Source organism: Rhodotorula toruloides, assembly GCF_000320785.1.
Source record: "Rhodotorula toruloides NP11 unplaced genomic scaffold Scaffold25, whole genome shotgun sequence".
NCBI classification, from domain to species: Eukaryota; Fungi; Basidiomycota; class Microbotryomycetes; order Sporidiobolales; family Sporidiobolaceae; genus Rhodotorula; species Rhodotorula toruloides.
The window spans coordinates 92,345-118,239 of record NW_015622985.1 but is presented as its reverse complement, the minus strand read 5'-3'; the positions used below and the strand labels follow the sequence as shown (position 1 = coordinate 118,239).

Genomic DNA, 25,895 nt, shown 5'->3' with positions numbered 1-25,895 from the left:
CCCAAGCGCTGCCTGGCGAGCAAAGCGAGATGTCAAGTAAGGTCGGGACTGAGAGAGGGAGTGGGAGTCAGCTATCCGACGAGCGGCGTTGCGAGCAAGTTGCGCGCACTTGGTGGCACACAGAGCGTTCTTTAGACAGCCTCGCAGCCTCAGCAAGCGAATCTGAGCGTCCGAGTGAGCAGACGAGGACAAACCGTCTCGCTCACTCATCTCTCCCCGAACGACACCGCTTCACTTCGACAAGGACGCTTGTAGACTGCCCAGCGAGCTAGACTAGTGCTCTCGCAGTCTCGTCAGCCGCCTCCCGCCAACCGCTGCTTCTCCCCTTCACTGCTCCACCCCGCCGTCATCTCGCCCCTTCCCCGACCCCTTCCTCCCCCTCGAGACGACTGATCCGCCACTATGTCTTCCGCCGCTGCCCTTCCGAAGCGCATCATCAAGGTGAGCAGGCGCGATCTCGCTGTGTGAGGGCGGGCCGACGGGGTGTTCGCTCGGAGCGACCAGGTCGCGCGATCAAGGCGGCGTGCTCGCAAGGGTCGGGGCAGCAGCCGAAGGAGGCTTGTCTGGACGCTCACTTTGTATAGACGGTGGTCGGTCACCGTTCAGGCGACTTGGCTATCTTGAACTTCGCACGCTTCCCGGACCGGACAACCAGGGCCAGCAGGACGAACCGCAGGCTGCCTTGTACTGACGAACGTAATCTGCATATCGTAGGAAACGCAACGACTTGTGTCCGACTCTCCCCCCGGCATCTCTGCGACGCCTCACGAGGACAACTTGCGGTACTTTGACGTTGTGATCTCCGGACCCGACTCTTCTCCCTTCGAGGGTGCGTCACGCTCACCACCTCTATTCTTGTCTCCCCGTTGACTTCCCCTCTGCGCGCAGGCGGCAAATTCAAACTCGAGCTCTTCCTCCCCGACGACTACCCGATGGCCCCTCCCAAAGTCCGCTTCCTGACAAAGATCTACCATCCCAACATCGACAAGCTCGGACGGATTTGCCTTGATATCCTCAAAGACAAGTGGAGTCCGGCTTTGCAGATCCGTACCGTGTTGCTCTCGATCCAGGCGTTGTTGAGCGCGCCTAATCCGGTGCGTTCGGCGAGCCTTCTCGTCCGTCCAACCTGCCAGAGCGGCTTGCGACTGACTCGTGATTGTGTTGTCGCTGCGGTGCACAGGACGACCCCCTCGCGAACGACGTCGCCGCGCACTGGAAGGAGAACGAGAAGGACGCGATGCGAGTCTCGCGCGAGTGGACGCAGAAGTTCGCCCAGTAGCTCGTCGCTTTTCCCCCTCACCGTCTGCTTTTTGTTCGCCCCGTCTCGCCTATCAGCTCGAGCTTCTCCCCCGTCTTTGTCCTGGTCACTTCCCGCTCGAAGTCACTTCCCGCTCGAAAATGAAGCGATGCAGTTTTACAGCCTCTTCGTCTGCTCTTCGCTTGCCCTCATTTTCCGCTGAGCAAGAAAGCCGGGAGATGAGATGAGCAGAAGATTGCACGATGAAGGTAAACACCAGGCCAAGATCTCGAATCAAGAGTGCGCGCAGAAAAACGGGAGCGAGCGGGAGAGACGACCTGCATCTCTTCCCACATGCGTCTCCGTAAGAAGAGGAAGGGAAGGGAAAGACGAATGAGACGGTGGACCATGCGAAGAAGGGAGGAGGGAGGGGTGGCTGCGACTATTGCGCGCTCAGAGGTAAGGTGAGGGAAGAGGGGTGACATGGTCGGTTGATTCGGTCGTTCGTCGATGGGCGGAAGTGGTCGGGGCTTTGGACAAGAGCAGGTAGAGGGAGGGAGTGCGAGGCGGCTTAAGCCTGCGAGATGATCCAGCGCTGGCCGTCGTCGTTCTGTGCATTGCGAAGCCGTGAACATCCATCAGCTCTCGATCCTCAAGCGAGTAGTAGAAGTGCGGAAGCGCCAGCGAACGTACCTGGTCCCACAACTCCAACCTAGTTGAAGTGTACCCCCCGAACGTGTCAACCTGATCCGCCGCGACCGCCCTCGTCGCCATATCATTCAAGTGGTCGACCGCGATAATGTGGTAAGCTTGCCCGCCGCGCTTGGAGAGGATGGAGGCGGCGAGGTCCCGGTGGCGCTTGACCATTCGGGCGGAGGACTGCGAGGCGCGGTAGGCTGCAAGGTCCGAGGCGCATTCGACGTGGCCGGCTTTAGTGACGTAGTCGGGGTGGCTGCACGTCCGACGAAGCGAGTCAGTTCGCCGAACACCTTCGCAAGGAGGAGGAGGGAAAGGGCAGGGGAACGCACTCGGCGAGCCACCATCCAGGGTGACGGCACAACCACGTCTTCCTGTCATTCTTGTTGACGCCCGAGACGTCCGCGACCTTGGCATCGATCGTCGACGCGGAGGAAGTCCAGTAGCCAAGCTTGTTGTACTCGGCTTGTTCGGCACTGACGCTGCTCGAGGAGGAAGACGAGGAGGCGGGAGCGGGAGCGGGAGAGGGAGACGCGACTTTGGCGGCGGCGACGTGGCGGGAAGTGCCTGAGTTTGAGGCGGCGAAGACGACGTCCGAGTTGGAGTTGCCGGTAGGCGCTGGCGAGCTTGAGCTGGACGACGAGGAGGACGAGTCGCCAGACGAGCCAGCAGGGACGAGGTACCACCTGCGACACGGCGACTCTTGTCAGCTCCTCTTCGTAAGAGGCGAAACTCGGGAAGGAAGCAAGAACTTGAAAGTCCCGCGAACGCACCACTGCTTCGTCTTCTCAAGCGTGTCCGTGCCCGTCTTCTGGCCGTCGCCGACAGCGCACGCGTACGAGACGGCAGCGTAGTCGACGCCGCCCTCGTAGTCGGTCGACCACTGCGCCGAAGCGCACTTGTTGTTGCCGCCCGAGATGCGCGCCATCGAGCCCGAGAACTGCGCCAATCAGTCGACATCAGGACTAGCTTCAGAAGGTAGCAGGGACGGCGGGACGCACCTGGATCTCAACGGGGTCCCCTCCGTCTCCAGGGTAAAAGTCGGTCGTGTTGCCCTGGCGGGAAAAGGCGAGCTGCTTGCCGGTCTTGACGTTGGTGAGGACGTAGTTGCCTGCGCCGTTGAGGGTCGACGCTTGCGACTGTGTTCGGGGAGAGTGCATGCACATTCCGGAGAGGAGAAGAGGGGGTTCGAGCGAGGGTCGTGCGACGGGGCGGAGTCCGGTAGAGAGGCGGGACGAGTGTAGAGGATGGTAGAAGACTCGTCAGCTGTCTGCTTGCTCCAACGAAGGGCTGTGGGAGCGAGGACGGACCGCGACTTGAGCCGCCTGGGCCGAGTTGTCGATGCTGCCTCCCGCGCGCGCGACGGCGACGAGAGCAGCGACGGAGAAAGCGGATGCGACGGTCTTCATCGTGCGTGGTTACGAGTGCAAACGAGCGTGGATGAGGTCGGGACGGACGGCGGGTTGAGTGAGGATGGCCGAGCAGGAGAACGGCGACGGCGATGAGGGTCGGGGAAACGGGAACGAGTGACTGTCGAGGGTTAGTCTGTGTGCAGCCAGGCGTTCAGACTTTAGCAGGAGCGGAAAGACGGCGACGAGGACGGCGTGCGAGGACGAGAGCGGAGTCCGGAGCGAGAAGCGCTGGGCACGCGTCGCAGCTCCAAACAAATCAACAGCCACGGCGAGGCGCGTAAGCATTTACAAGGGTTCATTACCCGCGAATAGCACCGAGTCTATCCAGGGAAGACCCGCGTCAAAGGGAGCGCAGGACGACGCAGCTTTCCTCTCGTCTTCCTCTACTGTCTCGCTTGTCGACGACGCTGTGCTGCTCCCTGCTACGTGGTCGACGGTCGACGCTGACTGGATTGTCAGGAAAGGATGACTTTGCTCGGTATCCAGCTCGCCAAGCCCTTGGGCCGCGCACGACGAGGGATGGAGCGGACGAGGAAGGGGATTGTTGACGGACTCGCCGACGCGGCTGGTGTATGTTGAAGGAAAACGGCACTGCATCGACGCTTTCGAGCCGTCTGAACTTCCCGGGAAGACGCACGCGGCCAAGGCGAATGAGGAGGATCGCATGGAGGAGAAGACGAAGCAGAAGGCTTCTTCTCCTCGATCTTGACGCCTCTTCCGACAGTGAAGGCGGTTTCCCACGCCGCTTCGCGATGCTGTTGTGGGCTCTGTGTCGCTTAAGGCGTACCCATCGACGAAGCCGACGAGCGGACGCGTCTTTTCTCCGGAAGAGTGAAGAGCATGCACCAGGGGCTAGTTGGGCTTTTCAAGCTCGCTGGCTTCCCTGCTCCTCTCCTGCTGTACCGTACGCTCGTACTCTGCTGGCGGACGACCCACGCTTCGTCGCGGTCCACGACTTCAACCTCTTCCTCACTCCGACCTTCTCAACCCGCTTTTTCTCTCTCGCCACCTCTTACTTGCGCACTGGCGCCGGTACGACTGCCCACTGCAGACTACACAGTGACGGCGACCCTCCCCGGTAACTCCGGTCCACTTCGCACGGTCTCTCGTAGCTCACCTTGTCCTCGCCCTCCTCTCCTCCTCCTTCCTCCCGCCTCCACCGATGGATGACCTCGTGCAAGCTCTAGCACACCGCACCACCCTGCCCATCACCCTCTCTTCCCTGCCCTCCCTTTCGCCAGCCGACCTTGCCTTCGCCGCTCTCCAACCTGATCTCCCTCCTCTGGTCCGTCAACGAGCATACCACGCCTTCACGGAGCGGCGTGCAACCTACCACGCCAACACAGACAGTCAGGCTGCTGACCGTGCGTCCTCTCTCGTCGTCCGCGGACGCAGACTGACATCCTTTCACTCACAGCCCTCCTCGACCTCCCACTCGACTATCCCATCCCCGCCGCCCTCTCTTCCCTCTCCCTCCCTCACCTCCTACTGCTCCCATACAACCCCTCCTGCGACTCCTCTCTCCTCACCCACGCCCACCAACTCCTTCTCTCCCTCCTCGCTCGCGAAGCAAAGAAGCGGGAACTGAAGGTCTTGAGGATGTGCGTTAGGTGGGAGGGAGGGGAGAGGAGGGAGGAGGGGCTGAGGATGAGGATTGAGGAGGGGGGATTGAGGGTTGTGCGTGACGGCGAAGGGGGAGAGGCGGAGGAGGAGGGGTTTACGTTTGAGGCGGGCGAGATGCGCGAGGTTCTCTGTGCGTCTTGCCCATACCGTCCCACGGAGAAGAAGCTCATGAGGCCCGCCGCGCAGACATCGCCGGCGCCGACGACGGCCACACCTCCATGGACTGCACCCTCTCCCTCTCGCTCTCCTCCCTCGCCCTCTCGCCCCTCGTCTCCATCAAGGAGTGTATCGTGCGACTCGAGCTGGGCATGCTAGAGGCAGGGGACGAGGCGTTCGTGAAGCTGAGGGAGAAGGTGGGTCAGTGGGCGGCGGAGGGGGCGTTTGAAGTGAGGGTGGTTCGGTGCGTTTCGTTGACTCCCTCTGCTCCTCTAAATCGAGACGGAGCTAATGAGTCGGTGTGAGTGTTGCAGCGCTGACCTGGCGAAGAACGGCTTCGCGAGTCCACCCGCGTCGCCTCCCAAGAACCGCTGCGCCAAACTTGCTCCTCCCCCTCCTCCCCCGCCTCCGCCGGCCAACTTCGAACCTCAGCGTCAACCAATTGCCCGCAAGCAGACTCGCCAGCTCGAAACTGCGCCGCTCGGAACTCGGCCTCCTCCTCCCGCGGGGCTCGAAGCCGAAATCTGGCAGTACGTGAGCGACCGTCCCGCACCCGTCGAATGGCAGCCCGGGTGCGTCATCCCTTCCTTCGCCTCACTTTCCGACAAGCGAGAACTAACGCCTAGAAAGTCGCCGCAACAGCTTCTACGCCCGCGCATTCGCCTTCCTCTCCTCCCTCGTCCCGTACGACACCCTCTCCGCGCCCGTCTTCACACCCGCCGAGGTCGCGCTGCTTTCGTTCGCGCCTATTCCGGACGCACTGCCGGACTTGCACGGCAAGAGGATGCGAGGGTCGACGAGCGCGAGGTTTGAGAATACGGAGAGATTGGCGCTGGAGTACCTGTACAAGAGCGGGCCACCGATCAGTGCGTCCTCCTTCAACCACATTGTCAAGCTCGAACTGATGCGTAGCCTTGACGCAGCCCTCGACGCGACTCGCCTCATCCTCCTCACCCCCTCCTACCCCTCTCTCCACCACTACGTCCGCACCTTAAGCAAGATCGTCGCAGCGCGCGACGCGCTCGTCATCGCCTGCAACCAAGTCCTCGAGAGACGTTTGTACCTGCGTCGTGGAGATCCGACGGTCGTGAATCCGATTGAGGAGTTGATTTCGGTGGTGGAGAGGATTAGGGATAACGTCGCTTAGTGCGTCGTCTACCCCTTCTTCGCGCGCCTGAACGCATGGAACTGACGCTAGTAGGTGTGGACGACTGTGCAGCCGCAAATCCCACTTCGCGACCTCCCCGACGCACCTAGCCCGCAAACCGCTCTTCTCGCCGTCCCAAATCGGCGTCGGGCCGTTCAGGCGCTATGCGGAGGACTTGGCGTGGTTGGTTCAGTGCGAGGAGGAGGTGAGGAGGGGGATGGAGAGGAACGGAGGCTGAGAAGGTAGAGGTGGTCGTGTAGCTTAGCTGTGGTTGAGTCGCTCGACGAGAGGAGAGATGGACGAGAGAGTTGATGGGAACAGGCTTGGTAACACTGCAAGCGAGAGGTATCTTGGCTGCGAGGGAAGAACGAGTGAACAGAGTGTGTGTGGGATAAGGGTATCTGAGCGAACGCGACGGGGATACGAAGGGAGTGACGAAAGGCGACACGAAGGACTGGGGCAAGGCCGGGAAGATCAGGAGTCGAGGATATCGAAGAGAGGGAACCTGCCCTCTTGCAACGAGACTTCCTCCGACGGTCCGCCTCACAGCCTGTGCCCAGGGACCGCCCAGAAGATGACGGTCAAGACCGCGACGATGACTGCCGAGAGGAAGGTAACCCAGAGCGCGCGGCCGAAGAGGAGTTTGCGGACGTAAGGCTCGCGGATCGAGATGGTGCGGAAGGGGGTCTGTGGAGCAAGTGAACGTTAGCATGCCGTGCAGAGTGGCCGGAAAGACGAGAAAGGGACGCACGGTTTCGGACAGACCCATGAAGACGAGCAGCGGGTCGAGGTCGTACGAGTGCGCGACGAGGTTGACGATGGCGAACGTGAACGGGAGGATGATCTGCATACATACCGACTTCGCTTATCAGCGGTCCGTCCCTGACATCGAGGAAACTGCCAAAAGCGATGAGACGACCGGACGCACCCACAACCTGCGAACCTTCGGCTTGGCGTCGAGGAAGATGAATGCGAAAGCGGTTGCCAATCCCGCCCACAACGCGACAAGCCCGATCGCGAGCCTGACGAGCGCCGAGATTGGCGTCAAGTTCCCAAACGCCTTTGCCCTTAGGAAGCGCGGGAACGAATCGACCTCCATCGCGCGGTAGACGTATTCCTTCTGCGCGTGGAACATGTCGGGAATGCGAGCTTGCGCGGCGGATTGTTGGTCGTAGTCGGGATGGGTGACGGCTGGGAGAGTCGAGGAGGAAAGAGGGAACGAGGTGATGCGGAGCTGGGGAGGGAGGTAGACCTCTTTGTCGGCCCCGGGCATGAGGTAGCGCGAGTAAATGCGTTCGGCAGAGGCGATCAAGTCGGTGCGGGAGATGGCGCTGTTGCGAGCGATGATGGGCTGGACGCGACTCTGGACCGTCGAGTGGCGCTTGTGCTTCCGTCGCCGAACCGAGCCGTCACCTTCGTCTTCGGCAGAAGAGCGGTCGTCGTCGGGATAGAGGGCGCGCAGAGTCGGTGAGAGAGGGTAGGTCGGCGCAGCGCCTGCAGCGGGGTTGGGCGAAGGCGTGCGCATCTGATACCTCGCCGCGTCCTTCTCGTCGTCCGTGACACCTAGGTACGGACTGTGACTCTTCTCGCCGTCCTCGCCGGTCGAAGCAGGCGAGCTCGGCTGCTGGTATCGCTCAAAATCATCGTCCGAAGGCTCGCCACGTTTGATGCCCGTGATAGGCCCGTAGATGCTCCCTCGCGTGCGTGCATACCGCTCGTACTGCGGCCAGTCGTCGCGAATGGCGATGCCGGACTTGCGGAGGTCTTTGAAGTAGGCGCGGCCTGCGTAGGGACAATGCCAAGGAGTCAGCTACCGTAGCCAAGGCCAGGCCACTGACATCAATGTCCGGGCACGCACAAAGGTTCTCGTGCTGCTGCACGTCGAGCCAGAAATCGAGCGTGTCCTCGGATCCTTCGCGCTGGAGGAAGAGGTAGAAGCAGTACAGGTCGACGGGCGGGCGGGTACCTGTGTGCACGAAAGGGTACCCTTATCAGCTCTGATAGCGAACGGTGGAGAGCTGAATGGCATCCTCGAACGCACTGCGACGAAGAACCTCGGCGAGCGAAGGCAGGCGGTTGCGGACGATGGGCGGGTTGCGCGTGGCCGGGGTCGTCATGGTCCTGCGGGTCCGTGCGAACACTCAGTCATCCTGCATACTCTTTCAACCCGTCCTGCCCTGTTCAAGGAGCTCGAGAAGCCCACTGCGCCCCGTCTGCCCTCCTGTTTGATGAGAATTCGAGACGCGTTTCCTCCCTTCCTCCGGCCGCTGAAGCAGGGCCAGTCTGCCCAGACACTCACATCGAGTCAAAGACGAGACTCACGAGTCGAGCGAGCGCGCCGAGCGCGTTGTCGCTGGGTTGAAGGATGGAAGCGGCGCGAGGAGCAGGGGTGTGAGCGCGGCGAGACGACGAGTCGGGTGGGCGCGGGCGGGTGAACGAGCGCAAGTGTCTCCGCAGCACGCCGAGCAGTGTCTGGCTGAGCGAGAGAGTGGTTGGAAGTCGTCGAGCGAGAGACGGTGAACGAGCGGGAGTGGACCGCTTCACCTCGAGGAAAGCTGTAAGGACGGGCTAGTTGGGCTCAGTAAGCGCTACGAGTGGGCTCTACAAGCTTCTGCACCCGTTTGCGCGAAGTTGTCGCTTGTCCTCGCTCTCTCGCCAGATTGACATCTCGCTCTCACCTCGACCACTCGCTTCGCATGCACAGACGGTGACCTTGACTGGACTGTTCCACGCTGGAGACCTCGCCAGTGATGCCGCGCGCATCCTCGCCCGCCCTCGCCGCGCGGCGCAGCTCGAATCCCTCAACTTCGACTTCGGCCCTCTCAACCATCCTCAACCATTCGATCCCGCCCTTCTACGCGTGCTACCTGCTCAAATCGTACAATGTCAAGCGACCGCACATGACCTACATCGGAAGCACGCCTGACCCGCCGAGGAGGTTCAAGCAGCATATGGGCGACAGGATCGGAGGAGTGAGTCCCGCTCCTTGGGCTGTTATCGTTCGTGTGGAAGACCGCCATGCATCGGGAGGGGACCACATGCGTCGACCAGGTGGCTCGTGGAGCGGACTCGCCGAGGCTGACCCTCTCACTCTCCCTTCGCAGGCTATCAAGACTCGCTTCGGCCGGCCATGGGAGATGGAAGCGATCGTGCACGGCTTCCCTTCCAAGCTCCAAGCCCTGCAGTTCGAATGGTGTTGGCAGAACCCCGAATCCTCGCGTCTCCTACGCCGACCCGCCCCTCCTCCCGACCCCGACGCCGACCCCAACTCTTCCCTCGCGCCCAAAAAGCGCAAGACTACGTCTACCGCCCCTCCCAAGACCGTCCCTCAGTTTCCCCGAAGGGCGCTCAGTCACCGAGCGCTCGCGAGGATCCAGGTCCTCCAGTATATGCTCACCGTCCCGCCTTGGTCGCGCTTCGACCTCTCCGTCACGCTGTTCTCGGAACAGGCGAGGGAGTGGTGGGATCAGGGAAGGCGGATGGGACCGGTTGTGAGGACTGAGGCGGAGGCGAAGAAGTGGGAGAAGCAGCGGCAGGAAGATGAGGATGCGTGGGGCGTTGAGAAGGGGAGTAAGCTGGACAGCGTCAAGGTGCACTATAGGGAGGAAGGGGTCGATGGGGAGAGGCTCGTCAGGCAGGGCAAGCAGAAGGAGGGTGACGGTAGCGAGCGGATGCGGGTCGACGACGGTGCGTTCGGGGCTTTCCTGCATGTCAGACGCGTTCACCGGAGCGCAAGAAACTGACTAGTCGAGCTGATCTCCTTTCACAGACGACTTCTTCCACTTCCATTGGGACAAGTTCCTCTCCCTCACTACCTCAAACGACTCGCCAAACTGCTACATCTGCCGCAAACCCATCGACACCGAGGTGCGTGCTCATCTGTTCAGGCTTGCCTTGCTCCCTGAGGCCCAGCCTGATCGGCGTCGAGCATATCTCGCAGGACCACCTCTCCTTCCATCTCTGTACCGCCCCCCCTTCAGCTCCCGCCTCCCCACCGTGCCTCGCAACCTTCCACCCTCTCTGCCTCTCCGCACACTTCCTCTCGACCGCCTCCTCTCCCTCCTCCTCGACCTCGACAGCCCCGCTCCTCCCAACAACTTCGTCATGCCCCTCTTGTCTGTCCGACTTGCACTGGACCGATCTGGTGCGCGGGATGTACAGGCGGAAAGAGGAGAGTGAGGGGAGGAGGAAGAAGAGGGTTAGGCAGATGGTTAGGAAGGGGACCCGCGTTGAGGAGGATGGGGGCATCGAGGGTGAGGAAGACGAGGAGGTCGAAGGCGGGAAGAAGGCGTCTCCGAAGAAGCGCGGGCGGAAGAAGAAGGTTGCTGAGGCGGGCGATGCAGGGGAGCCGGTGAAGAAGCCGAGGGCGAAGGCGGGCGTGAAGGGCAAGAAGGCTTCGGCGAAGACGGCAGCAAGCAAGAAGGGCAAGGGGAAAGGCAAGGCCGCGACGCCCGCCTCTTCCGATGCCGGCGAAGAGTTCTACTTCTCTGACTTGCCCTCAGACGCGGACCTCGATGCGGAGGACGGGGGAGCTGCACGTGACGAGGACGTCGGGTTCGACTTTGACGAGGACGACTCGGACGTCGAGCGCTCTTTCGTCCGGATGGACGCGGCGTTCGACGCAAACCTCGGGGACGAAGCGCTCTTCTCGGACGACCAGGAGGACGGCGACCTCGACTTGCAAGAAGCCATCGCAGCATTCGAGCCGGCCAAGCAGACGAAGAAGCCTCGCGCGAAGAAGACGGCTTTGTCGCCTGTACCTGCGTCACCGAAGCGACGCGGTCGACCGCCGAAGGCTACGTCCGCTACGGTTGCCGCCCTCTCCGATGACCCGCCTTCACCACCGAAGAAGCGACGCACCAAGGCTACGACTTCCAGCTCCTCGGCAACTCTTCTCGCCTCCTTCTCCACTACTAAAGCATCCGCCGCCGCCACGAAGCTGAAGGGACGAAAGGCGAAGAGTGCGTCGCTGAGCCTGAGTGAGTCGGAAGAAGAGTTACCGCCACCAGCTGCGCTAGGCAAGGCGGCTGCGAAGAGGGCGGCGTCTCCGAAGGCGAGGAAGAAGAAGGCGGTTGAGTACGTCGAGTTGTCTGATTGAGCGCGCGGACGAGCGAAGATGTAGCGATCTTGTGTTGTTGTTGTCAATGAACGGCCTCTCTCGCACCTCTCGGAACCAAGCGAACGAGCGAGAATGTCTATCGAGTGCACGAATAACGGGTTCTACAACGGCACGACCAGCGCGCGTCTAGTGCTGCAACTCGCCCTTGGCCTCCTTCTCCGCAACCCTCGCCAACAGCCCAACCTGATCCGCAACGTCCCTCAGCACGCCCAAGACGCTCTTGTTGCCCTCGACAAACGTCATCTTCTTGTACTCCAGCCTCTCGTTCTCCCCCAGCTTGAACCCATTCCAATACCTCCCGCCATCCCTCTCCTCAACAAGCTTATTCTCCTCCTCGACCCACTTCTCAATCTCCTTGGCGACCGCCCGAAACCGAAAGCGCGGAATACGAGGGAAGAGGTGGTGAGGAGTTTGGAAGTTGAGACCGCCGTGGAGAGGGTCGAGGTAGGTTGGGCAGGAGATGTCCATTGTTGTGCGGAGTTGGCGGTGAGGGTGGGATTCGAGGAGTTCGAGGGCGGCGGAGGGGAGCGGATAGGAGGTGGTCGAGGAGGAGGGCGGGAGAATCGAGACGGGTTGCGAGAAGTGCGAGAGGACGATCTGTCGTGCGCGCGTGTCGGCAAGGAAAGCGGCGAGAAGGGAAACGCGCAACGTACCTGCACATGCAGCGGACTCGTCACCGCAAAGCTCACAACCAGATACAACCACCTATGCGCCGCCGAGTCAATTCCCCTCAACACAACACCTCCAAACCACGCCCAGAAGCAAACGAGTCCGACGAGTTCGAGGATGCGGAGCTTGAAGAGCGGCGAACGGCGGGCGGGCCAGTTGGTTAGGACGAAGGCGTACGAGAGTGCGAAGAGGTTGAAGCGCGCGAAGCACATGACCAGGTAGTAGAGTTTGTGTCTGCGTGACGAGGAGCCCGTCCGCAGTACTTCCACGAGAGGAGGGAGAGGACGCACTGGTGAGGGAGGAACCGCCGAGCGAACGCGTCGAAGGTGAGGATGCGGTTGTAGTACGTCGAGCGGATCGAGTCGAAGAACCGGGTCGAGATGGCAAAGAACGGGAGGTGCTGGATATCGGGGTCGTGTTCTGGTGCGTTCGTCACCACTGCGCTCACTCTCCTCATCAGCTGCTGTGAATGCGAGAAAGGAGGGGAAGGCGAGACGCACGGTGGTGCACGTTGTGGTTGTCGCACCACCATCCGATACTCAACCCTCCCAAGAAATCCGCAATCCCGACTCCCCACAACCTATCCCTCCACCAACTTCCCGTCAACCCCGTATGTCCCGCATCGTGCGCTACAAACGTGACCTGATGCCAGAACGCTCCGAGTGCGACGGCGGCTGCGAGCCAGTCCCATGTCGAGTGGGTGGAGGAGGCGCGGCGGTAGAGGGCGATGGAGAGGAGTGCGAGGAAGGAGTAGATGAGGAGGGAGGGACCGTAGCCTGCGAGGAAGGGCGGAGGGGAGGTGAGACCGAGAGAGTGGATGCGCTGGTGCAGTTTGCGGTGTGAGCGGCGGAGATGGGCTTGGTACGCCGGTGTGAGGGGGAGCTTGTCGCGGTCTTCCTTCGAGAGAGGCGGGTCGACCATCTCAATCGTGAGGGCGCGAGGTTCGGATGCAGTCTTGCTCGCGGACGACGTCCGCGATTTCGCAGGACTAGCCGGCGGACTTGTAACCGTGATCGTCGGCAGGGGGACAGGCCACATCCCCAACTGTACAGGCGGTACCATATCCCTCCACCCCTCCCCTCCCTCCTCATCATCCGTCTCAACCCTTCCAACAACCCACCTCCCCATCCTCTCTTTCACAGTCCGTCCCGAATGGTACCCCTCGATCTCGCAACTCGCATCTCGGCCTACATAGTGTAGTATGGAATGTTGTCCGCCCGGATGGAGGCGGAGCCAGGACTGCGGGATCCGGTAGACGAGAGGAGGGTGGAGGACGAGCAACTCGCCGCGGGTGATGCGGGAGGCTATCTCGGTGCGTGAGAGGATGGGGAGGGTGGAGAAGTTGCTGGGGAGGGGCACGCCGGCGCAGGTTAGGCGGGAGGAGAGGCGCGAGGAGGAGGGTGCGGCGGTGGGAGATGGGGAGGGAGAGGAAGGCGGCGGGGCTGGGGTCGCGTCTGCCATGGTGCCAAGCGTGCTCTTCGACACCGTACGGGGCCTCACACAGTCCACCGAGAGCGTCGAGAGCGAGTAGCTTTGAGCGGACGGAGCGAGACGAGCAGAGGACGAGACGCAACGTGTGGTGCTCTCGACGACCACAAGTTGGTGGCCTTATTCAGGTTACGATGCACTCGTAGAAAGCGTAGCAACACCCTCGAACGCGCGCCGAACCCAGCGAAGCCGCTCTCACCCTCTCCGACTCCTCCCATCTCGAGAAAAGAGTTTCAACAACCGGTTGCAACACCGCAAGGGGTCCACCATCACCGCGCGCGCGAGTTTAACGGCCGGAGCGAACGGCGCCCTTTCCAGCCTGAGCGCGCGAGACCTTTGCGCCCTGGGGGACCTTGTTGGCCGGGTTCTTGACCTTCTTCGACTCCTTGTCCTTCTTGGCGGCCTTGCCCTGCTCGAGAGCGGCGGCACTGCGAGAGCGAACCGAGTGTCAGCGAGAGTCCTCGAGCGAGCGGGGCGGAGGGAAGGAAGGAGGGAGGGAGGGACGAGGGAAAGGGACGCACCGCTGCGCAGCGCGAACCTGGGGGTTCTGGTTGCGCTTGGCAAGGATGGCGGCGGCGTCGGCACCAACAACACCACGCTGGTGCTTGACCGTCTTGCGCGAGCGCTTCTTCGCGACCTACTCACACCGCCCCACTCGTCAGTATCAAGAGGAAGGGGAGGGGGGGAAAGGGATTGTGGGACGAACCTCCTCCGTGACACCCTTTTTGTTAACGCGGCGGTAGACGACGGTCCACGCGATCTTGCGCGGGTTCTTGCGCTGGAGGAAGAGCGACTCCTCCTTCGACGAGACGAAGCTGTTCCGTCATTGCCGAGCCGATCGAACGGGAGTGGGGCAGGCGCGGGAGCGGGCGTGGCGGGGTCGTAAGAGAGCGAGGTCGTGCAGAGATCATGTGAAGCGGATAGTCGGGGACCGAGACGGTGAGCGAGTGAAGCGGCCCGGTCAGCTCGTCGCGTCCCTCCACACACACGCATCCGACCTCGCACGCACCGGAAGATCTTCGAGTCGAGGCGGACGTAGAGCTTGCCCTAGAGACACGCACGAAACGTGTCAGCAGGCTATCCAAACGGGTGAGAAACAGGCGAGGCGAACGCACCTTTCCAGGGTAGATCTTGTAGCCCGAGAAGTTGCAGATCTCGACCTTCATGGTTGTCGAAAGCCTGTTTCGTCCCACGCACACACGCAAGCAGTCAGCCCTGCGTTCTCCTTCCAGCATCGAATGCCCCTGCTCGAACCGCCCCCCGAGTCCTCCGACCGCTCCTCCTCCGATGCGCGCGCGTGTGTGACAGGGTGTACGTGATAGTCGCAGTGGGACGTTGTTCAAGGGATCAGGGCCGCATGCTGAGATGGGCCAGTGGTGGTCGGTCGGTTTGAGTGCACCTGGCGGGTCGCTCGAAGTCGAGGACTGCCATCACGGTGAGCTGGGTTTGCGAGAGCGACTCGTCATCTCCCCCCGTGCGTCCCACTGCCTCTGTAACACCCTGCCAGCCACACGCGCGCCGTCCCCGTCGCCCCTCGCTGCCTGCTCGAAGTCCTCGCCCGTCTCTGCTCGTCCTCGCTCGGCGTTCGTTCGAGTCGGTGTGTCGGTGGCCGTGTGTTCGAGTGAGGCAGTCAGCGTGTGCAGCTCACCGGCTGTTGGGCGAGGGTGGACGGGCGGAGTGAACTCGACGAGGCCAACCCTGCCGCGAGCTTCGACCCGCCCTCAGCTTTTCCCAAGAGCGCTCACTTCTACCGCTCCAGCGCTCGCTCGGGCACGCATGGCATGCTGCTGGATGGATTCGCACGGGTTCATTCTCTACACCTCGCACAACAACCGCTGCGAACGGACACCGTCGCGACTCGCACCACCTCCTCGTCGTCCTGCCACGACCTCGCTCGGAACTCGCTCGCGGGCTGGGGGCACAGTGATGGGTTGGGAAGGGTGCTGGAGGGTTTCTCGCTGTGCTGGCGAGACGAGCGAGCCGGCTCGTGGTCGTCTTCCTCCTCGACGACTGCTCCTCGTCCCGCTCATCTCGCGCTCATCTCGCTTCCGTTCTCAGGCTGAAGCGAATCAGATTACTGCTCTTCACTACCTGCTCCATCACCGCTCACTAATCCCACTTCCCCTCCCTCCCTCCCGGCCTCTTTCTCTCTCAAGGAGCAAACCTCTCGACCGCCGCCTCTTCCCACTCACAAATCTCCCTCAGTCTCTCCCCGAACCGTCTCAGCGGACCGGTACCGAGATTGGTGCTGGTGAATTCTGTCGGGGGACGGGTGATGAGGCCATTTGGAGAGGCCGAGTTGGTGAACAAGGCGAGGCGTCTGTTTCCCTCCTCCTCCCGTCAGCTCCTCAGTGAAGGGAAGGAAGGGAGGACGCACCGCCCCGGATTATCCCTCAACTCCCCAACAACCCTCTCAATCCTCTCAATCGGATCCCTCGTCCCCCTCTCCCCCTTCCTTTCCCTGAGCACCTCTCCACCAACATACTCGTACGCCTCGCGCAAGGCATCGCGGGCCTCGATCAGTTTCGAGACGGTGCGGAGGTAGGTCCGCAGAGGGGCGAAGGAGGGATGGAGGAGGGGCAAGGAGGGGGAGAAGAGGATTTGCCGCGTCGTGGAGAGATCTGTCTCGCTCATCATTCTCCTTGCGTCAGCTCGACGCGCGGAAGGAGAAGCGAAGAGCGTCGACGCACCCACCCTCCCCTTCCCAACTTTCTCCCTAAACACCCACTCGACAGCCAGTCTCTCCCTCGCCTCATGTCGTCCCCACCCTTCCTCCTCTTCGTACCCCACCCTTTGCGGCAAAGGCGGAAGTTTGTCCGGGTCCGGCGCGAAGGAGAGGAGCGCAGTCTCGTGTGGTGTGAACGAGGGGCAGGGGAAGGGGTAGAGAGGGGCGATCGAGCGGAGGAGGGCGAACTGGCGGACGTAAAACCTACACGATTCTCTCCCTTGTCAGCGTTCGACTGAGCAAACAGAGAGGCGAGAGACGAACCCAGGAGACCACTCCGCCTCGACTTTCTTGCGCGAAACGAATCGCCAGCACTCTCTCAGCCCGTCGTCTTCCTCCTCCCGCTCCTGGTCTTGCCGGTGGTTCTCCTCGTAGTCGGGCGGCGAACGTGACTTTTTCCGCACGTGAGAATCGACGTTGAGGTCGGGGTGGTAGTCGTGCGAGGCGGAAGGCGCAGAGTAGCGCTTCTTTGATCGCGTCGGGAGGAGGTGCGAAGCTGACGGCACGAGGATGGGAAGGGAAGTCGAGCGAGGGCGGTCGAGGGCGGAAGCATGGTTGCGGGAAGGAAGGGTGGTTGAAGGCGAGCGGGAGGAGCGGGGGGTGAGGTTGACGTCCGGCGCTCTGCGGGGACTTCGCCACCTCAGTCTGGTGATGTCGCGCACGACGCATCGAGGTGCGCGACAGAGTGGACCAGTCGACGCACCTGACGACACTAACTTCAAACCCACCGTCCTTGGCCCACTGCGCCACCCTCTTCCTCAACCCGACAAAAGCCTCGTCCGTCGCAGGTAGCATGCCCAGCTCGAGCGTGACGGTGCAATCCCGGATTGAGACAACGGGGGCGAGCGAGAGGCGCGTAAGGGACAGGGAGAGCGTGCAGTCCATTGAGGTGTGGCCGTCGTCGGCGCCGGCGATGTCTGTGAAAGCCCGACCGTCAGCAAAGGTAGGAAGCGAGGACCCGACTGTACGCACAGACGACCTCCCGCATCCGGCCCGCCTCGAGGAAGTACCCCTCGTCCTCCTTTCCCGCACGCAGAAGTCTCATCCCGCCCTCCTCCACCCTCATCACTAACTCCACCTCCACCCTCTCCCCTCCATCCCACCTCACACACGCCCTCGACACTCTCAAAGCACCCCTCTTTACCGCCCCCCGAATTCGCTCGCGCACCAACTCGCCCGCTTGGTCCGCCATCTCCGGACTCTCGCACACCGGACTGAACTGCAGGACCAGCAACTTGTCCGTCTCGAGATCTGCCAGCGAAGGGGGAAGGTCAAAGTCGAGGTTGACCTCGAGGATCGCTGTCAACCTCAAGAGAAAGGTCAACTCGGTTCGCTCGCTCGAGGGGAGGCGAAAACACGCACGATCAAGCGTCCGAGGGCCGTTATGCGCGTGATAGGCTGTTTTGCGGACCATGAAGGCGTGGTAGGCGCGTTGGCGGACGAGGATGGGCAAGTCGGATCGGAGGGAGACGAGGGCGAGTTGGGTTGAGGAGAGGGCTGGGAGGGATGCGAGTGCGATGGGCGTTGTCAAGCAGCTGTGTAGAGATGTCAGAGCTCTGTCTGGGTAGTCCATCGTGCACAGAGGGTGAGGAGAGCGAGGGAGAAGAGCGGGAGAAGAGGAGGCGAGGGCAACCACGCGAGGGACCGTGCGAAGTTGCGTGGGTTGAGCCGGCCAAGGGCTCGGAAGTTCTTGATGGGATGTCCGCGGTGATTGACGGAGCAGAAGCGCACGGAGTTGCGGTGTGAGGACGAGGCGGTCCCTCGACGTACACTTGGGAAGGCTAGCTCGTTGCGTACGGGTAAAAATGCGCCTTACAAGCTTACACAGCACTGCGACCGAGTTTACATCCCTGCCGAGACTCTCCAGCGAACCCTCATCCCTCCAGCGCGACGAAATCCTTCTCCACCGACAAAGGCGAAAAGTCCCTTCCGACCGACCAGTCGAGCAGCTTGGCGAAACGAGTGCGGCGGGCATTGAGGGAGCCCATCGGGAGGACGAGGACGTCGCCAACTCGAACAGGGACGGGCGAGCGCGATATGAGGGCGAGCGAGGTCGCCCAGCGGGTGCGAAGGTATCTGCGTGCAATTTGGCATCAGCGCGGGTCGAATGGAGCTAGATGGCACGGCCGCACCTTGCGACTGCGTCTGTCAGGACCCCTGCGCCGGCCCACTCCCGCTCCGCATCGCCCGTCAGCGGGCCAAAGTGCAAGACCCCGCGACCATCCGCCCGCACGCTCTGCTCGCCTTTGCCGCCCTCATCCTTGCCCGCTTCAACAAGCCTCGCACTCCTCCAGATACTCCGCACCGCATCAACAAGCACCGGATGACCCGGCGTCGCACCAAACGTCTCGAACGCCAATCCCGCCGAACGTGAAAAGAGCGGGTTAAGCGGGTTCTTGACCGTGTAGCCGGTCCATCCGATGCCGACGACGAGTGAGGGAGGAGAGAGCGGGTCGTAGGCCGGCGCGAGGACGCGGTCGGTGATGTCGACTGCGTTGCGAGACCAGTCGGCGATGGGTTGGAGGGGATGGCTGGTCGGCGAGGTGAAGAGTCCGCCTGTCGCGAGGAGGGCGAGAAAGCGGGAGAGATCGTCTTGGTGTGCTGGAGAGGGTAGGGCGTCGAACAACTCGGGGATGGACGACGAGGCGAACCGACGACCGGCCCAAGTCCGCAAGTCCTCGTTGTTCGACAGTTGTAGCTCGAACAGCTCCGCATTGAGGTCCTGCCACTCCAGCAGTTGCGAGAGTGCCGTGTCATGCTCCCCGTGACTGAAGACACGCTTCGGTATCGGCTTGAAGTCGCTGCACCCAAGGTCGAGATGGCAGAGCATATCCTCCAGCAACTCCTCATCCTCGCCATACAGCATCGGCACACTCGTCGCCGATGTATGGCCGAACATCTCTCGAATTGCGGCGAGCATCTCGTTGCGGTACAAGTCGAGGCGGGCGTTGCCTGTCCCGAAAGGCTCTTTGACGGGATCGTAGTCGGCGTTGAGCTGGCGGAGGCGCTCCCACGGTGCGAGCGAGGCGTCGGATGGCTGGATGGGGCGGATCAGGGAGGAGGGAGAGATGGTTGAAGGGCCGTGAAGGGTGAAGGCGGCGAGGAAGACGAGGGCGAGCGAGGCTGCGACTGTCGTGGGCCGCCAGAAGGGCTTCTGCGGCTTTGGTCTGGGCGTGGGTGCACGGCGTCGTCCCCCTTCGTCGCTCTGCGGAAGGTGCAGGGGTCAGCGAGGCGAGCAAGGGAGCAGACGAACAGACGTACCGGGAGAGGCGCGTAGGCCGACTCGGTGCGCTCCTTGGTAGGCGTCCCAAGCGACGCAAGCATCTGTACCCAGCTAGCGAGACGAACAGCGAGAGGGTGAACGCAGGGCGAGCAAGAGGAAGAACCGCGGGGAGGAGAGGCTCGAGCGGGTCCGATGCGAGGGGCAAGCGCGGCGAGCCAGAGTCACGGCATTGTCGAGTTGTTGGAGCGCACGACGAATGCGAGCAAAGAGAGGAAAGCGAGGAGAGCGGAGGGAAAGCTCCCTCGCAACTCACCTGGTCGCGTCGGAACGTGCAATTGGTTTCGTGTGTTCCACGGCTCCACCCAAGGTAAGAAACGAGAAGATGCTAGCTACGATGCGGAGTCTTTTGCGAGTCCGGGTGCAAGGGAGAGGGAGCGGGAGAAGGGGCATGCAACGTTACGGGGGCGAGAAGGAGGGCGGAGGCGAGTATAAGTACTGGTAGGAGAGGGAAAGAGGCGTGGCTCAACAGGTACAGCTAGGGTTCTGTCCGACGACGAAGATCCGGAAGATGCGATGATGACGAGACCTGCGATAGATCGGAGACGGCGAGGCGATAAGACGGCGACTGCGACGGAAACCGAGACGACGGGGAAGACACAAGAACGACCCAATAGAGGCGACCGGAGAAACGAGAAATGGAGGCGGAAGGGCGGGGACATGGCGATGGGCGTTCCCGGGGACAGGCCTAGTCCTTGCCCTTGGTCACCGTCAACGGCGCGAGGCGCTGCGTGCCGTTCAAGACAGGCGTCGCGGCGCGCGAGCCGATCTGGGGTGTCTGGGCGGCAGGCGTCGCAGGTGCCGAGCGGTTGTGCGCCAAGTGGCTCTGAACGAGCGAGCCGGCCGCGAGGGCCGACATGAGCGAGAGCTCGCCGGCCATGACGGCGGCGCAGACGACGCGAGCGAGCTGCTGCGCGTTCTGGCCGGGCGAGGTCGGGTGCGGACCTTTGACGCCGAGCATGTCCAGCATGGCGGCCTGCGGGAGGAGGATGGTGCCGCCTCCGACGGTGCCAACCTCGATCGACGGCATCGAGCAGGTGATCAAGAGGTCCTTTCCGTCGTTGATGGCCTCCATGAGCGTCATGCAGTTGCTCGACTCGACGTTCTGGGCGGGGTCCTGGCCGGTCGCGAGGTAGATGGCCGTGAGGATGTTGGACGCGTGGGCGTTGTTGCCGCCGACGGAGCCGGCCATCGCCGAGCCGATGAGGTTCTTGGTGATGTTGAGGCGGACGAGGTCGCTGACGGTCGTCTTGAGGATCGACTTGACCGCCTCGCCAGGGATGATGCCCTCGGCGACGACACTCTTCCCTCGTCCCTCGATCCAGTTGATCGCGGCCGGCTTCTTGTCCGTGCAGTAGTTGCCCGAGAGCGACGCGATCTTCATCTCGGGGAAGTGCTCCGTCATCATGACATCGAGAGCGCGCTCGCAGCCCTGCGGGCGACAGGCGAGCGACGTCAGCGAGCGTCAACAGCAGCAAAAGTCAACGCCTCGGACGCACCTTGGAGATCATGTTCATGCCCATCGCGTCGCCAGTCTGGGTGGCGAAGCGGACAAAGAGCGTGCGACCAGCCATGGCAGTCTTGAGGCTCTTGAGCCTGGCGAATCTCGAAGTCGAGTTGAACGCGGCCTTGAGGATGTTGCTGCCCTCGTCCGAGTCGACCCAGCGCTTGGCGGCGGCGCACATGATGACGCTCGGGAAGTCGAGAGCCGGGCCACGGGTCATCGCGTCCTGCGTGACGACGGTCGTGACGCCGCCCGAGACGTTAAGGGCCTTGCAACCACGCGAGGTAGAGGCGACGAGCGCGCCTTCGGTCGTAGCCATCGGGATGGGGAGGACGTTGCCGTCGATTCGGAGCGGTCCCGCGATACCGACGGGGATGGGCATGTAGCCGACGACGTTCTCACAGCACTGGCCCATGACGCGCGAGTAGTCGAAGTGGAGGAACGGCAGGTCGGACGCCTCGAGGGTTTTGCGAGCCGAGGCGCGCGAGATGAGAGCACGGCGGATCGAGACGGCGCGGACGTAGTCCTTGAGAAGCTTCTCGAGCGCATAGGCGGCGAGCTTGCCCTTCTGGACGAGGGTGATGATCTCCTCGTCGTTGAGGAGCATCGCTCCCTCACCGCCGTTGAAGATCTTGACGCAGGTGTCGAGGTCGCGAGGGGTGTCGGGAATGCCGTTCTGCGAGACGAGGGCGACGGTCGAAGGCGAGAGCTTGAGCTGCGGGGCGGTGACCTCGTCGGTCGAAGGGACGGTAAGGGTCGACGAGGACGGTGCGCCGTTGAGAGCCTTGCGAGTGCGGATGAGGATGGGCGAGCCAGGCGCCGATTCGTCAGACGAGTCACTGTCGCGACGAGGCTTCGCCGCCGAGACCTTGACTACCGTTGGAGCCGTCTTGCCCGCCTCACGCTCGGCCTTGAGCTCGTGCCGGGCATACTCGCGCTGCATGACCGCCGCGTCCTTCTGCGTCCATTCGTTCTGCAGCTCTTCCCGCAAGAGCGAGAACGAGCGGCGGAGACGAGCCTTGGCCGCCTCGTCATCGTCATTGTCGACGTCCGATCCGGTGCTGGCGAGGAGGATGCGAGCTGCGACTTCGGCAGCGGATCCGTGTCCGAAGCTGTCAGAGCCCGACGCGATACCCTTGAGGAGGTAGCCGTTAAGGAAGAGCGAGAGGCCGAGTGCGATGACGATCCACTTCGAGACGATGGGGTCACCGACGAGGCGCGACCAGCGGGTGAAGAACTGGTCGATCGAGCCGAAGGAGCCTGTCGCGGCGGTCAAGTGCGGAAGTGCTGCTTGAGCGGTCGAGACTGCGGGAGCGGGCGGGAGCGTGCGGTCGACGGCGTGGAAGTGAAGGGCAGGGACAATGTGGACGAGGAGCTTGGTGCCCGCCTCGTGCGCCGCAACGAGCTGGAGGAGCGTCGACGAGAGGACCGGGTTCGACGTGTCGATGTGCGGGATGTGCGAGGTCGAGGCCGAGTGGTCGATGTGTCGTCCGAGAGCAGTCTTGGCAGTAAGAGTCGTGACGAGGTTGAGCGAGTGGAGCGTGAGGAAGGCGGCGATGAGGAGAACCTTGAGACGGGCGGTTGGGCTGCCCGACGTGGCCTTCGCGCCTGGCGCAGTTCCAGTCGCGAGCTTGATGAGCTTCTCACGAAGGGTAAGGGTGGGCGTGGGTGCCTCCTCGTCGTCATCCGAAGCCTGCGCGTCGGCGTCGCGGAATGCGTTGGGGTCGTCGAGCAGGCGGGAGAGGTCGGCGGACGAGTCGGTGCGGCGGAAGTGGCGGACGACCTTGATGCGGTGGATCTGCGCCGGATGATGCGTCAGTTGCGGGAAAGGAGAAGAGACAGGACCAGGGAACACACCTCGACCATGATCGTAAGCACGGCGACAAAGAAGCCAATGAGGCAGATCGCGTCCCAAACGAGGATGACGGCCGCAAGCTGGCAGAACTCGCGCAAGCCGGCCACACCGCTCATGGCGCCGAGAACGAGGACAGCAATCTCGATCGCATAGTCGCGGACGATGGGGACGCCCGTCTTCGAGACGGCCGAGAGGACGATGTCGCGTGCCGGGACGGGGGGCGAGAAGCGCAGGCCGAAGGCGTTCGTGGTAGGCGTGACGAGCTTGCCGTTACCCGACGGCGTCGAGGTACCGCGACTTGCTGCACCGGCGTAGGCGCCTCCGGGACCGATCGCGGGGTTCGAGAAGACGGCACGGGTAAGGACGAAGGGCTTCTCGAATCCGACGGTGATGACGAGGAAGGGGAGGGCTTCGCCGAGGAGGACGGGGTTGACCGAGATCTCGAGGTACCAGGCTGTGAGGAGGGCGAACATGAATGCGACGCAGGACGAGGCGAGCGAGAGGGTCGCGAGCCAGAAGCCGAGCGAGTTCGAATTGGGCCGGAGAGACCGAGAGAGGCGGCGCATGTTGAGGTACAGCGAGACGAAGGTCGAGTGCATCAGGACGTAGGCGATCAGCATGACGAAGATGTCGGCCGAGTCGGCTTTCTGCGAGCGTGCACGAGGAACAGTCAGTCAAGAGGTTCGAGGAGGAAAGGTTCGAGAAACGCACCTTGGCGAGACCCCAGAAGCGCAGAACGAATACCTTGGCGGCAAAGAGCACCCAGTGAACGCTCTCCATCTCGCGCTTGCGGTCCTCGCTGGGCTGGTCCGACCCCTCGACTACAAAGTCGTCCTGGCCGCGGTTGAAGAAGCTCGTGTAGCGCTTCCTGCCCTGCGACCTGCGCACCTTCTCGAGCGCGACGGTCTCAGTCTCGAGCGGGAGGGTCGAGAAGTTGGCAAAGAACTGAGTCGGGCCGACGAGCGACTCGAACGCAAACGACTTGACGGTGAGGTTGAGCGCGGGCTGAGTCTGGACTTTCCAGCACTGGCCGGCGACCTTGTAGCAGTCCTCGATTCCTTGCTCGGCGAGGAGCGAGTCGGCTTCGAGCAGCTCTTTGACCTCGTTCTTGCGCGCGACGGCCATCGTGTTCGGGACTTCGACAATCACCTGGCGGAGCCAGAGCTCGACGGTGTCGATGGGTGCGGGTTCAGACGGGGAAACAGAGGTCCACAGGCCGGTTGACGGCTCGAACGAGATGGATGGGTGGCGGTTGAGAGTGTTGGCGGAAGGGAAGGCATCGTCGTCGTAGAGAAGGAAGTCGGAGTGTCGGACGACCTGCGGGGCTCAGGCGCGTCAGTAACGTCGTTTCAGTACCTTCAACCCTCATTTTGCGTTGTCCCCTGCCCGCCTGACTCTAGCGATTCCTCCGACGAGCCAACGACAAGGGAACAAAGCGTCTCCCCCCAACTCCCGCTCGCGTGCGTGCAGAGGACACAGCAAGGCCCTTCTCCTATCGAGCCGTACCCCTAGCCCGCCCAGCCCGCCCCGTAGCGAGATCGCGCAAAGAACCCGCCTGCTCGAACGCATCGACCCCGTGAACGCGTTTCCCTCGCCCTCCCTCCTCGCCGGCTGATCGGTTCGCGTGCGACGGCGTTACTCACCTTGATGAGCTGGAAGTAGACGAGCGTCGCTGCGCAGAAGAGGGTGACAATGACCTCGATCGGGTAGGCCGTCCCCAACTTTGCGAGCCGGAGGATAGGCAGGCGGAGGGAGGAGAAGGACGATGGCGACGTGGCAAAGACCATCGCTGCGCTGGATGTGCGCTCTGTGCGAGCACGGGGGCGGTTGAGCGCGGGAGCTGTTGTGCTGAGGTCGAGGAGAAAGGGCGCGACGAGGCGACGACGGCGAAGGGCGGTTCGAGCGTCGATAGCTGAGGCGTTGTACAGCTGTTGAGGCTGTGCTGAGGCTGTCGTACGAGCGTACTCTGCCCTGCTTCCGCGCTGTCCAGCTGACCGCGCACTCACGAAGGAACGAGACGAGTGGGTCGATGCAAAGGAGAGAGATCGCTCGCTCGCAACAGGGCGACGCAGGACAGACTGTGTGCGTGTTCCAACATTCTCTACAAGTCCCGCTAAGATTAGGCCGCGCTCGCCGGGGCGGAGCCGCAGCTTCGCCTCCTCGTCACGACGACTCGGTCGACGCAGCAGAGGGCGCCGCCATTGCAAATCGGCGCCTTCGTTGGGCATGTCGCCGTCGTCGTCGCGTGCAGGAGAGCGTCGTGCGTGCCGTGAGCATCGGTTAGGGCGGCGCAAGTGTGAGGTGACGGCGGAAGGCGAAGAAAGGAGCGAGGGGGAGGAGGAGCAGGCGTTTGAGGTCTGTTCAGCAGCGCGGCGGATACGCCGAGCGGCTCGTCACCTTGCGCAGGAACTGCACACATTGAGTGAAAGCAAGTCAAGCCGGGACATGCGTGAGCAGCGAGGGAGAGAGGGGAGAAGTGTCCCTCGTTGAGGCGGCAGTCGTGGACCTCATCTCCCTGCGAGCTCTGGCAGCTGTACCGCTTCACTCAGACGCTCCTGAACGTCCCGCTTCGAGTCCACCCTGTCTGCATCCCTCAGGAAGAACAAGCGTCGAATGAGCCCCAGCTTCGAGGAGGAAGACACGGTCGGCGGATCCGGTCTGAACGGCAGGAGCAGCGCAGTCCAAGCATCCTCCATCCCGGCAGCAGTCCCCCGTAGCCGCAGTCCGTGAGCGAGTGCGAGCAGTCCTGGTGAGAGCGGTCGTCGACTTGCTGGTTCCGGCTCTGGCAACGGCGGGAAGAGAGCGACGGGAATCGCGCGCGCCAGTCCCAAGTGCACGAACCTAGGCCAAATGGCTGACGTGTCATTCCGCTACTTGCGCCAGATGCTAACTCGCGTCGTTCTCGCGCGGGTCAACGGCGGGCTCTGGCGACGAGCTGGCTGGGCTGGACGGTAGCTGCTGGTCTAGCATGCATGCCCAGCTTC

General features: G+C 62.6%; 10 protein-coding genes across 10 annotated transcripts; 3 read left to right on the top strand and 7 right to left on the bottom strand.

Annotated features, from left to right (window-relative positions):
- Positions 1 to 402: 402 nt before the first annotated feature.
- RHTO_04054 (ubiquitin-conjugating enzyme E2 N) lies at positions 403 to 1,279 on the top strand (the record flags this gene model as incomplete). Its single annotated transcript, XM_016417722.1, has 4 exons — positions 403 to 441; positions 715 to 829; positions 889 to 1,094; positions 1,181 to 1,279. The coding sequence occupies 4 exons, from the start codon at positions 403 to 405 to the stop codon at positions 1,277 to 1,279; spliced, it is 459 nt and encodes a 152-aa protein (XP_016270881.1).
- A 529-nt stretch (positions 1,280 to 1,808) lies between these two features.
- On the bottom strand, positions 1,809 to 3,342 carry RHTO_04053 (uncharacterized protein; the record flags this gene model as incomplete). The annotated part of the gene is made up of 6 exons (XM_016417721.1): positions 1,809 to 1,847; positions 1,931 to 2,189; positions 2,266 to 2,619; positions 2,707 to 2,873; positions 2,935 to 3,072; positions 3,244 to 3,342. 6 exons carry the CDS (start codon positions 3,340 to 3,342, stop codon positions 1,809 to 1,811), a joined length of 1,056 nt encoding a protein of 351 aa, XP_016270880.1.
- Positions 3,343 to 4,507: 1,165 nt separating this feature from the next.
- RHTO_04052 (uncharacterized protein) lies at positions 4,508 to 6,271 on the top strand (the record flags this gene model as incomplete). The annotated part of the gene is made up of 6 exons (XM_016417720.1): positions 4,508 to 4,709; positions 4,763 to 5,098; positions 5,155 to 5,368; positions 5,439 to 5,696; positions 5,767 to 5,990; positions 6,048 to 6,271. 6 exons carry the CDS (start codon positions 4,508 to 4,510, stop codon positions 6,269 to 6,271), a joined length of 1,458 nt encoding a protein of 485 aa, XP_016270879.1.
- Positions 6,272 to 6,814: 543 nt separating this feature from the next.
- RHTO_04051 (bud site selection-related protein) lies at positions 6,815 to 8,388 on the bottom strand (the record flags this gene model as incomplete). The annotated part of the gene is made up of 5 exons (XM_016417719.1): positions 6,815 to 6,958; positions 7,023 to 7,115; positions 7,200 to 8,053; positions 8,130 to 8,237; positions 8,313 to 8,388. The coding sequence occupies 5 exons, from the start codon at positions 8,386 to 8,388 to the stop codon at positions 6,815 to 6,817; spliced, it is 1,275 nt and encodes a 424-aa protein (XP_016270878.1).
- Positions 8,389 to 9,021: 633 nt separating this feature from the next.
- RHTO_04050 (structure-specific endonuclease subunit SLX1) lies at positions 9,022 to 11,369 on the top strand (the record flags this gene model as incomplete). The annotated part of the gene is made up of 4 exons (XM_016417718.1): positions 9,022 to 9,243; positions 9,376 to 9,958; positions 10,041 to 10,138; positions 10,212 to 11,369. The coding sequence occupies 4 exons, from the start codon at positions 9,022 to 9,024 to the stop codon at positions 11,367 to 11,369; spliced, it is 2,061 nt and encodes a 686-aa protein (XP_016270877.1).
- Positions 11,370 to 11,516: 147 nt separating this feature from the next.
- RHTO_04049 (delta8-fatty-acid desaturase) lies at positions 11,517 to 13,520 on the bottom strand (the record flags this gene model as incomplete). Its single annotated transcript, XM_016417717.1, has 4 exons — positions 11,517 to 11,987; positions 12,044 to 12,293; positions 12,350 to 12,497; positions 12,560 to 13,520. The coding sequence occupies 4 exons, from the start codon at positions 13,518 to 13,520 to the stop codon at positions 11,517 to 11,519; spliced, it is 1,830 nt and encodes a 609-aa protein (XP_016270876.1).
- Positions 13,521 to 13,833: 313 nt separating this feature from the next.
- RHTO_04048 (60S ribosomal protein l24) lies at positions 13,834 to 14,713 on the bottom strand (the record flags this gene model as incomplete). The annotated part of the gene is made up of 5 exons (XM_016417716.1): positions 13,834 to 13,975; positions 14,069 to 14,184; positions 14,254 to 14,362; positions 14,557 to 14,594; positions 14,663 to 14,713. The coding sequence occupies 5 exons, from the start codon at positions 14,711 to 14,713 to the stop codon at positions 13,834 to 13,836; spliced, it is 456 nt and encodes a 151-aa protein (XP_016270875.1).
- A 985-nt stretch (positions 14,714 to 15,698) lies between these two features.
- Positions 15,699 to 17,845, bottom strand: RHTO_04047 (uncharacterized protein; the record flags this gene model as incomplete). The annotated part of the gene is made up of 7 exons (XM_016417715.1): positions 15,699 to 15,867; positions 15,925 to 16,168; positions 16,238 to 16,476; positions 16,537 to 16,893; positions 16,976 to 17,189; positions 17,245 to 17,571; positions 17,635 to 17,845. The coding sequence occupies 7 exons, from the start codon at positions 17,843 to 17,845 to the stop codon at positions 15,699 to 15,701; spliced, it is 1,761 nt and encodes a 586-aa protein (XP_016270874.1).
- Positions 17,846 to 18,146: 301 nt separating this feature from the next.
- RHTO_04046 (mannan polymerase II complex HOC1 subunit, glycosyltransferase family 32 protein) lies at positions 18,147 to 19,596 on the bottom strand (the record flags this gene model as incomplete). Its single annotated transcript, XM_016417714.1, has 3 exons — positions 18,147 to 18,348; positions 18,405 to 19,477; positions 19,534 to 19,596. The coding sequence occupies 3 exons, from the start codon at positions 19,594 to 19,596 to the stop codon at positions 18,147 to 18,149; spliced, it is 1,338 nt and encodes a 445-aa protein (XP_016270873.1).
- A 644-nt stretch (positions 19,597 to 20,240) lies between these two features.
- Positions 20,241 to 24,698, bottom strand: RHTO_04045 (hydroxymethylglutaryl-CoA reductase (NADPH); the record flags this gene model as incomplete). The annotated part of the gene is made up of 5 exons (XM_016417713.1): positions 20,241 to 20,984; positions 21,052 to 22,854; positions 22,914 to 23,558; positions 23,623 to 24,228; positions 24,555 to 24,698. 5 exons carry the CDS (start codon positions 24,696 to 24,698, stop codon positions 20,241 to 20,243), a joined length of 3,942 nt encoding a protein of 1,313 aa, XP_016270872.1.
- Positions 24,699 to 25,895: the final 1,197 nt, after the last annotated feature.